This window comes from Lichenostomus cassidix, chromosome 15, assembly GCF_008360975.1.
Source record: "Lichenostomus cassidix isolate B80296 chromosome 15, HeHo_3.0, whole genome shotgun sequence".
Taxonomy (NCBI): Eukaryota; Metazoa; Chordata; class Aves; order Passeriformes; family Meliphagidae; genus Lichenostomus; species Lichenostomus cassidix.
In genome coordinates, this window is record NC_139496.1 from 3,559,872 (window position 1) to 3,569,931 (window position 10,060).

Below are 10,060 nucleotides of genomic sequence, written 5' to 3' on the forward strand. Positions count from 1 at the left end.
CCGTGCTGGCTGCTCAGCTCAAGAGGCTGTAGGGAAGCTGGTAACCTGAGCCTTGGAGTCTTCCAAGCTCCAGGCTGGAATTCCACCTCACCCTCAGGCACTTGGCTGTGCTGTGGAAGGGGGAGGGAGCTGAGCCTGAATCTGCCCAGCCCGGACTTTTGGGATGGTTTCCCAGCAGGCACCTGACTGCCGCACCTCCCCTCTCCTTCAGGCAGGCTCAGAGGGCTGAGAGGTGGCTCTGCCCCGAAGGTGTTTTAGGGCTGCTGGGTCTGTTTTCAAGCCCCAGGGGAGAGAAGGAGCTGCTTGAGAGAAGCAAAGGCTTTATTCAACACAGGGCTAGTGCTCAATGTCAGGCGTTGTCCATGCCGGGATCAGCAGAAGGCACAGCCAGGACACACAGGGAGCTTAGCCCCGAGCTGGAGCTCAGCCCTGTGCCATGCCCTGCGGATGCACAGCCTGAGCCGCTCTCTCTAGGAGACACATCTCTGCAGCTAAAAACAAGTCTGACACCTCCCACAGGGGTTTAACACGCGCAGAGCTTGAACAGGAGCGAAAACACGTTGGAACAAGAGGTCCTTGCGAGTGCCACTTCCTAAAGGGCTGCCCAGGAGCCACTGCGGAGCAATGAAGGGAATCCATCACCCTTCAAGGGATACGGGCGGACAAGGATGAGAGAGGCTGAGATCCAGCACAAGAGGATTTCTTTTCAGCTGATCCGGGAAGCACACAGCCTAATCCGAGTCCTGCTGGATAACCTTGGGTGGCCGTTTTGCCTCTCTGGGCTGTGCTGCTCCTCCCTGCATAACTGGGCTGATATTCCCCTCTCCCGAGAGAAATGCCTGGAAAGTGCAAATGCAGGAACCATCAGCGACCTGGGTCTTCCAAGACAGAGGGTGAAACTATTCCTGAGCTCGCATATTCTACAATTTTTCTGTCCCCTTTACTAAACCAGAGCCATCCCTGTCACCCTTTACAGACCCCTCATTGAAGAAGCCAGAGGTGCACTCTTTCACAGAATAATACCACAAGTCTCTTTTTTAGAGGTTAAAAACCCTTTGTGCTTTTGGTCTGTGGCTTCCTTAGTGATGGTGATGATAACCCGAGCACAGCTCTGTTCCCTGCACGCGGATCTGTAGTTGGATATGCTGGAATTGCACAAGACATCTAAACCAAACCAGAAATAAGTCCTTTAGCCATTGTTGGGAGCGATTTCACAAAGCTTTTCATTTGCATTCACCGAGAAACTCCCTGTTGTGAAAGCACTTGCCTGGCTTTGTTCCACTGTCCCCACACACGGGAAGGTTTTCTTGGATGCCTGGGTGGATGGTAATGGTGGCACGTCCATGGAAACGGGGGTTCAGGTCCCCAAATTGTCCCTCATCGCCTTCCCGCAGAAGTAACCAGCTTAGCGGAGATGTTTCTGGTTCTTTCTCCGCTTTTTTTTTTTTTTTTTTCCTAACTGTTGCTTACAATTAGGCACAAAGTTCCCTGGGTATGGACAGGGAGAGGACAGAGATGGGACAGGGACAGTCAATGCCGGTGCTGGACACGGATGAGGCACCCCTGGTGCACCAAACCAAGCCTGATTCGGACAGAACTGGGCTGAACCGACCCGAATGGTGCTGAGCCGTGCCGAGCCCAGCTGAGCCGCGCCAAGCAGATCCCAACGGGACCGTGCCGAGCCGAGCCGAGCCGAGCCGAACCGAGCTGGATCGAGCCGATTCCATCCGAACCAATGACGCCAAGCTGGTTCTACCCGTGCCGTGCCGCTAAGAGCAGCACCGAGCCGAGCCGAGCCGAGCCGTTCCGTTCCGTGCCGTGCCGAGGTGGGCGGCGCTCAGCAATAGCGGGGCGGGCCGGGGGCGGTGCGGGGCTGTCCCGAGTTGCTGGGCTCGGCCCGGCCCGGTCCAGCGCAGCTGAACTCAGCATGCTGCGGGCGGTGGTGCGCGGCTCCCGGCTCTGCCCGGCCCTGCTCCGGGCTCCCTTCTCGGCCGCCGCAGCCTCCCCCATCCCGGCGCCCAACCCGCGCCCCGACATCGCCTATAACAAGGTAGGGCCGCGCCGGGAGCTCGGGGCAGCCGGGCTGGGCTGGGGGGCTCGGGACGCAGGGACGAGCCCGGTGCAGGGCTGGGCCAGCCCGGGGTGACGCTGAGCCCGGAGCAGCTCGGGATTTGGGCCCAGAGCCTTGGAAAAGAGCAGCCCTGGGTGCGGCTGCAGGGCACAGGGCATGTGTCCCACGCCACCGGGCTCTGTCCCCATGCTCGCGGTGGGTTCAGCAACCCCGCATCGGCGCGAACAACCAGAGGAAAAAACTCTGGGAAAGGGCAGGGGGAGGGAGGGGAAGGTGCCTGGCTGGTTATCTGCAGACATTAGACCCTTGTTCAGGAAAATCCCGTGGGATCACCTGTGCGAGGTGCTGGTGGAAGGCAGCGTTCCATGGCACCCGGCCACTCCTTCCCCGCTGGCCATGCCCAGGCTCTTGGTGGTTGTCTGAGTGTTCAGCAAGTTCTTGGCGAGCGCCACGATCTTTGCACTCCCTTTTTCAGGTCTCTTGCTGTGGACCTGGAAAAAAAAAAGAAAGAATTGGTGAAAGGCTTCCTTTAGCACCTGGTTTTGGTGCATAGGGAGCCTAAAATCAGTTAATCTGGGAAATAATAGAATCATTTAGATTGGAAAAGATCCTTAAGACTCACAAGACCATAAGAAATGCTATAAAAGCTCTACTGCTCTGGGCAAAATCAACTCACTGTACTGTCCATGCCCAAAGCATTTTCCCACTGTTCAGTCTCCAGTGTTCCTGCACAGCTCCAGCCAGGCTTCCAGCTTTTCCAAGGACCTACCAAGATGGGAACCTCTTCCAATTCACGTGCTGTTTGCTGAGCTGTGAGTTCCTTTATTCACTTGAGGCTGTGTTGTGTGCTTTTAGGCTAAAGTATCTCCTCCATATTGCTGCAGGTTTGGAGCCCACACAAGTCAAGTTAAGCTCTTTTAATTAACCAGCCTCCTCAGATGCCATCAAAGCACCAAAGCTCCCCCTGATTCCCCTGGGCTCTGGCTTGAAGGCTTAGCCCTGCCTGGCTTTTTCCTTGCAGATTTTCATAAATAACGAATGGCACGATGCAGTCAGCAAGAAAACCTTCCCTACCGTCAACCCAGCCACGGGAGAAGTCATCTGCCAGGTGGCTGAGGGCGATAAGGTAAATGTTGGTGGGATGAGATGGGTTTGTTTTCCATGGGAGAAGGTCCAGAGGGGCTGCAGAGGCAGACACCACCCCAGCTCTCACCTGGGCAGCTCCAGGAGGGCTGTGTTTGCAGTGGTGTCTGACCTATGCAAATACCACAGCAAGTGCTGCTTTTGTTCTTCCTTGACTGCTGCTCCCAAAAAAACCCTTTGGATTTGCCTCTTATCAGCAACACGGCAGGAGAGGAAGAGATGTGGTGTGCAGTGGAAGGTTTGGGAGCAGATGGGGGCAGAGCTTGCTGGGGCAGGCAGGGATGAAGGCAGAGACCTTTGTGGTGCTGTGGGTGCAGTGTGACCCAGAGTCCTGGTGGCAGAGGAGACAGAAGGTCAGGCTTCCCCTCACAGCCCCTTCCTGCTGTACACATGCAGTGGGAGACCAATCCCAGCCCTAAGAAATTAAAAAATAATGAAAAAAAAAGAAATGGTGGGGAATAAAGTAATGTAATCATCCCCTGCCTTATGCAAGGGCCTCCTGGGAGTCTGTGGCAGAGCTAAGGTGATGTTTCCCAGCAATTTTGGGTTTTTCCTACAGTCTGGAAACTTGTGTACATTCCCCAAGGGAGGTGTGAGTGAGGGAAACCCTTTGTTGTTTGCTTCTCTGTGGCAACCTGGCTTGTCCTGGCGAGACCATTGCAGCAAGCCAGGACAGAGAACCAGCTAGGAACCAGCAAATGCTCTGCCAGGACCAAATCATGGATCAGAGACAGCTAATCAAGGAAAAAACTCCTTTAGACTGGATTCTGAAAGAGTGCCAAAAGAAGACTTTTAGAGCTTTTCCCATGCTTTTTCTAGGATGCAAATATTAACCCAGCAGGGGACATGGCAGAAATAACCTGATGATATTTGCACTCAGTATAGCTGAAATAACAGAGGGTGAGCACAAGCAGAAGTTGTGGCTGCACAGCTGTTGCAGCCATCTGGTTTACTGCCATTCCTGCTCCTTCCTCCTCACGGCTGTAGCCTGGGTGGGAAAGCTGTGTCCAGTCCAGTGCAGGGTTTGTGCAGAGCTTGGTGCTCATGGGGAAGCTGTACCTGTGAGCTCCACTGCCCTGGGATCAAGGAGTGCCTTGCAGTGGGGCAGCTGCCAAGGCTGCAGGTTCTTTTCCCAAAAGCCTGGCAGGAGCAGCCTCTTGTGCTGTTTGGTTGGAGGCTGTTTTCTCCTGGAGAGCAGGGAGAGTTTTTGTTGTTTGCAGAGGGAGTGCAGGCTGGTTACTCCTTTCTCACCCTCTGCCTGGGCTCCTCCACAGGCAGATGTGGACAAGGCCGTCAAGGCAGCCAAGGCAGCGTTCCAGCTGGGCTCTCCCTGGAGGAGGATGGATGCATCCCAGCGGGGGAAGCTGCTGCACCGGCTGGCTGACCTGATCGAGAGGGACCGCGCCTACCTGGCCGTGAGTGCTGCGCTCTGCCGCCGTGCAGGGGTTGGGAAACACCGGGGTTTGTGTCCATTGGGTGGGCTGGGGGTTCATCCCCAGCTCAGGCTGTGGGACAGACTTCCAAAATGTGGGGAAGTGCTTTTGGGAAGCTGAGAGTTAAGGCCAATGTGCAGGACAGATCCAGCAAACTGAGAACTGACTCAAGGCTGTACATGTGACTTCTCCCCTGGCTCTTCAGGAAACCTCGCTTGTCTTTTGCAGGCCCTGGAAACTCTGGATAATGGCAAACCCTATGCCATCTCCTACCTGGTGGATTTGGACATGGTGGTCAAATGTCTGAGGTGGGTGTGGAGGCTGCAGGTGTTGTGGGATCTGGATCTGACTGTTGGTTTCATAGCAGGGTATCAGACACATTTTTGCCGTAATTCCTCTGACTTTCCGAAGTCACATGAATGGTGGTGATCTGTTACAGCACAGAAATGATAATGGGAGACACAAACATTCCTATTTGCTGTCCATTCTTTAAATCACCTGTTTGAGAAATACCTGCATTGGGTTATGCTTTCTGAAGTGACTGAAGAAGGGAAGAAAACAAATAGCTGGAGGAAGCCTCTCTTATTTTCTATTGTTATTTTAATTCCAATGACCAAAATGTTATCATTTCCAGATACTTTGCAGGCTGGTCGGATAAATTCCATGGCAAAACCATCCCGTTAGATGGAGACTTCTTCTGCTACACAAGACATGAGCCAGTGGGAGTTTGTGGACAGATCATCCCGGTGAGTAAAATGTAACAGCAGTTCCTGCAGCGCTGCAAGATGCAGTGTTACAGTGTAAATTCCTATTGTTGCTAACCACTGCTTCCTCCCAGTGGTAAACAAAGTTGGTAAAGCAGCAGCTGGGAGGGTTCTGACTTCACTCTGGGAGTACAGAACTGCCTGTTGATTTTGCAGGCTCTGAGTAAGCTTTACTTTGTATCTGCTGATTAAAAAAAAACAAAGGGGGCTTTAACCCCATTTATAGGAGTTACCTGGCTTGAAACCACAATTAGGTTTAAGCTACTACCGAGAATTAACCCCAAAATTCTGTGTGATGAGGAAATATCCGAGACTCTGCCATGAGTGCTGATTACTGAATAATCAAAAGCTTTCAAGCTCATCCCAGCAAATCCCTCCTTGTTTTTCAGTGGAACTTCCCGCTGTTGATGCAGGCCTGGAAACTGGGGCCTGCCCTAGCCACTGGGAATGTGGTTGTGATGAAAGTGGCTGAGCAAACCCCCCTGAGTGCTCTCTACGTGGCCAGTCTGATCAAAGAGGTGAGGACAAGGTTGGGATTCCATCACTGCTGGATGGGAAGGAGCAGGGAAGGGCTCTCTGCAGAAAGGCTAGGTTGTCCTGGGTCTCTCAGCAGTTGATTTAGCTAAAAAAACCAAAACCTTGTCTTGATTAGGGAAGGACTGTTTGAGGTTTGATTAGGTAATGAACTTCATGGTGATCAGAAAGTGAACATATATCTGGATTTAAATCTATATGTGTATATATACCTTCAAACTGTGCTTGGGATGTGGCGTGGGAAGAGGAGTTGCCCTGGTTATTGCAAACAGCATTAAAATAAAGCCCTGGGAAATCAAAGGAGAAAAGGCTGTGGCTGGTGGGAGGCCTCCTGAGGGTCACAAACAGAGGAGGGGAGGGAAGGCCTTGGTTTGTAAAAGGAATAATGTTGTGTGTCCTGCTGGGAATTGCCAGGCTGGATTCCCCCCGGGCGTGGTGAACATCATCCCTGGCTATGGCCCCACGGCAGGAGCTGCCATCTCCTCCCACATGGACATTGATAAAGTGGCCTTCACTGGCTCCACAGAGGTAAGGGAGCACCTGAACCTTCAGCCCTTGGGGCCATCTCATTGCTGGATAAAATACTGGAGGTGCTTTGCCTTCTGCACCTCATTTAAAGCTCATTCCAGGGTGTGACATGCATATTTGCATTCCGTAAGGCTCTTCTGTTCTTATTTTATTCGTTAGAATATTTCCTGTTGTTTCCTTTGAGCTGCTTCTTACTGGAGGTGAAACTCTGGGCACATTTAAAGCCCTGACAATGAGGGGATTAACATTAAAGTGCTGACTGAGATGCAAACCCATGGCCCTGCCAGGCCTTGCTGATGTGGGAGTTAATTCCAACACCTGCTCTGCTCTCCCTGCAGGTTGGACACCTGATCCAAAAGGCTGCAGCAGAGAGTAACCTCAAGAGGGTGACTCTGGAGCTTGGGGGGAAGAGCCCAAATATCATCATGTCTGATGCAGACTGTGAGTGTTTTACCTTGGTCACTTTGAGGGGACAGGAAAGGGAAGCTCTCCTGTGTTATGTGAGGCTCCAGCCCTGACAGCACCACTCTGTGCCTCCTGCTGTGGATTCACATATCAGCACTTCTCCCCTCCCAGTTTTCTTCCCAGTGCTGGGGAGTTCAGTTATCAACAATAATTGTTTCAGTATCTTCCTCTAGTCCTTGCTCCAGTTTTGTTTTCATCTCTGTTGGAGCACACCCCTCTTTTCTTCTCTGATGAAGTCCTGCTTCCCTCATCCCTTGCATATAAACTCGTTTTTGGTCTTGATGAGCCAACACACAGCCTTTTATATGGCAGGAAGGAAAAAAATTGAGCTTAATACCTGATAATTTCCAATGAGAACTGTAATCTGCCTCAGATTAGGTATTTTTCTCTAGTCTGGAGTGCTTTAATAGATCCTCACATGAATTAAATCTGTAACTCCTGCCCTACCAACCCATGACAAACGGTGTCAACTGAAAGCTTTGTATCCCCAGCAGCCTCTGTGATTATTGTTCTGCAGAACTCATGGACTCTGGTTGGGTCAATTCACTTATTTGTTTTCTCTCCCCTCTCCTAGTGGACTGGGCTGTGGACCAAGCCCACTTTGCCCTGTTCTTCAACCAAGGGCAGTGCTGCTGTGCAGGGTCCAGGACCTACGTGCAGGAGGACATTTACAAGGAGTTTGTGGAGAGGAGTGTGGAGAAGGCCAAGGCCAGGGTGGTTGGAAACCCCTTTGATTTCAAAACTGAGCAGGGGCCTCAGGTGAGAGCAGGAAATAGCCTGAGCTGTTATCTCATGAAATAGTCCCAATCTGAGTCATTAGAGTAGGAGTATCCTTTGGTCTATTGATTAACCTAATTTGAACTGTGCAGGAGGGAGGAGTTAATTAACCATTCTGATGATTCCCACATTTGATGCTGGCATTTAAAAATGGTCATTTCCCTTTGGAGCTGGCTTGGCAGGCTGTTGAAATGAGGAATTGCATAGGTTGGAGTGGAATCTTTTTCCAGGTGGAGCTGACATGTGTTCCCTCCTGGCTCTTAGGTGGATGAGGAGCAGTTCAAGAAGATCCTGGGCTACATCAGCACTGGGCAGAGGGAGGGAGCCAAGCTGCTGTGTGGTGGCAATGCTGCAGCAGACAGAGGCTACTTCATCCAGCCCACAGTCTTTGGGGACGTGCAAGACAACATGACCATTGCCAGGGAGGAGGTGAGTGCTGCAGCATCTCCTGTCCAGCCCCCAGGTTTACCAGCATGGCTGTTCATGAGCTGTGAAATTCGAGGTTTATCAGTGTTACATCATCTTCCCTTCTGGTTGCATCCTGGGCTCTTTGTAACAGGGGAAGTGACACTGAATTTCATGTCCTGTGGGATTTCTAAGAACCCCACATCACCCACGGCCTCCCTGTGATCCATTCACACAGAGTTTCCCGTGCTCTGCTTGGATTTTGCAGATATTTGGGCCAGTCATGCAGATCCTGAAATTCAAAACCATTGAGGAGGTGGTTGAGAGAGCCAACGACTCCAAGTACGGCCTGGCAGCTGCTGTGTTCACCAAGGACCTGGACAAAGCCAACTTTGTGTCACAGAGCCTGAGGGCTGGCACAGTCTGGTGAGCTTGCACCTCCTCCAGTGCCTAAAGGGGCTCCAGGAGAGCTGGAGAGGGACTTGGGACAAGGGATGGAGTGACAGGACACAGGGAATGGCTTCCCACTGCCAGAGGGTTGGATGGGATATTGGGAAGGAATTCCTGGCTGTGAGGGTGGGGAGGCTCTGGCACAGATGCCCAGAGAAGCTGTGGCTGTCCCATCCCTGGAAACTGCAGCTGAAGGTGACAACCTGGCCACTTGGCCCTGGGATAATGAGATACATGGATGGATTGCATGATATTCATTGTCCTGCCTGATAAATTCCAGTGCTGGTTCATCCTGCTGGCTGAGGGAACTGACAAATAGAGAAATTCCACCCTCCTTCTGTCCTGAACAGCTCAGACATCCACGTGCTGCCACAGGGCTCTTCCCTGAGCTCCAGGTGTTTAATCCCTGCTTTCCATTCCAGGGTGAACTGCTACAATGTGTTTGGTGCCCAGGCGCCCTTCGGTGGCTACAAAGCCTCAGGGAAGGGCCGGGAGCTGGGAGAGTATGGCCTGGAGGCCTATTTGGAGGTGAAAAACGTGAGTATAACTCTCTGGTGTAGCTCCAAATTGTATTTTTGCCTGTTGGTGTGGGCTGGGCTGAGAGTTGAAACCAAACTGGGGCAAAACTGTGACCCAAACCTTAGGCTTTCCTCCCTTCTTGAGCCTTCCCAGTCTCCAAACCTGTCCCTGACTGGGACACACTGGGTTTTCTCCTGCCTCTCACCCTTCCAGTGAATATCTCTGAAAACTGTCTGCAGGAAAAAAAAGTTGTGACTTTTAACTTTTTTTTTTCCCTTCCAGGTGACAATCAAAATCCCACAGAAAAACTCCTAAAGGACAGCAGCCTCTCCATGAAGTTGGAAACAGTTCTGCAGCTTCATGACACACAAAATTTAGTATGCAAATACATGTAACTCTGCTTTAAGAGGTGTTTTTTAGGTGTTTAAAGGAGCTTTTGTTGGAAAAAAACAAAACTACTTGGCTTTATCTTTTTAAAGTACCAAATACAGTCGGTTGAGCACTAACAAGATGAGCTACTTTGGGTACATTTTGGTTATTATATGGGTGTGATCTTTACATCTGTATCTGATAAATAAGGAGATTTTTCCCAAGAAATCATTTAAATGCTCGTTTAGTCTAGGAGGGTTTATATGATAGAACAATTATATGTTGGCTTATAGAACTAAGTCTATAATCCTCATCCTATAAACTATGTTTCTCTTCTGTGAGCAAAGTGAACTGAGTTCAGTGTGTACCTGGGCAGGGGAATAGTGTGAAATCTCTGAGGAAAAAGTTGTTTTTTTGTTCCGTCCTGCGCTCTGTAGCCACTCCGAATAAACATTTCCTGTCTCAGTGCATCAACCCTACCTTGCTCGGAGCTTTGTGCCAGTGAGCCCAAGTGCACCCACCTTCCCGCATCCCTAATTTTTAAGGATTTTGGCTGACTCTCTGCCCTGCCGCTATCCTTGTGTCGCCTTAAAGGCCAAAGT

At 51.2% G+C, this 10,060-nt stretch overlaps 1 protein-coding gene across 1 annotated transcript; it reads left to right on the forward strand.

Moving 5' to 3' along the window:
- The first annotated feature begins 1,878 nt into the window (after positions 1–1,878).
- ALDH2 (aldehyde dehydrogenase 2 family member) lies at positions 1,879–9,937 on the forward strand. Its single transcript, XM_085075582.1, has 13 exons — positions 1,879–2,050; positions 3,093–3,197; positions 4,489–4,629; positions 4,876–4,955; positions 5,282–5,393; positions 5,801–5,929; positions 6,360–6,473; positions 6,812–6,914; positions 7,513–7,697; positions 7,980–8,144; positions 8,389–8,546; positions 8,993–9,107; positions 9,372–9,937. Exons 1-13 carry the CDS (start codon positions 1,928–1,930, stop codon positions 9,402–9,404), a joined length of 1,563 nt encoding a protein of 520 aa, XP_084931708.1. The 5' UTR covers positions 1,879–1,927; the 3' UTR covers positions 9,405–9,937.
- The last annotated feature ends 123 nt before the right edge of the window (positions 9,938–10,060 follow it).

Excerpts from the sequence above, each read along its gene's own strand:
- ALDH2 (XM_085075582.1), top strand. The coding sequence starts at position 1,928 with ATGCTGCGGGCGGTGGTGCGCGGCTCCCGGCTCTGCCCGGCCCTGCTC. Across the intron at positions 4,956-5,281 it reads ATGGTGGTCAAATGTCTGAG|ATACTTTGCAGGCTGGTCGG; the intron begins GTGGGTGTGGAG and ends TATCATTTCCAG. Across the intron at positions 6,474-6,811 it reads CCTTCACTGGCTCCACAGAG|GTTGGACACCTGATCCAAAA; the intron begins GTAAGGGAGCAC and ends CTCTCCCTGCAG.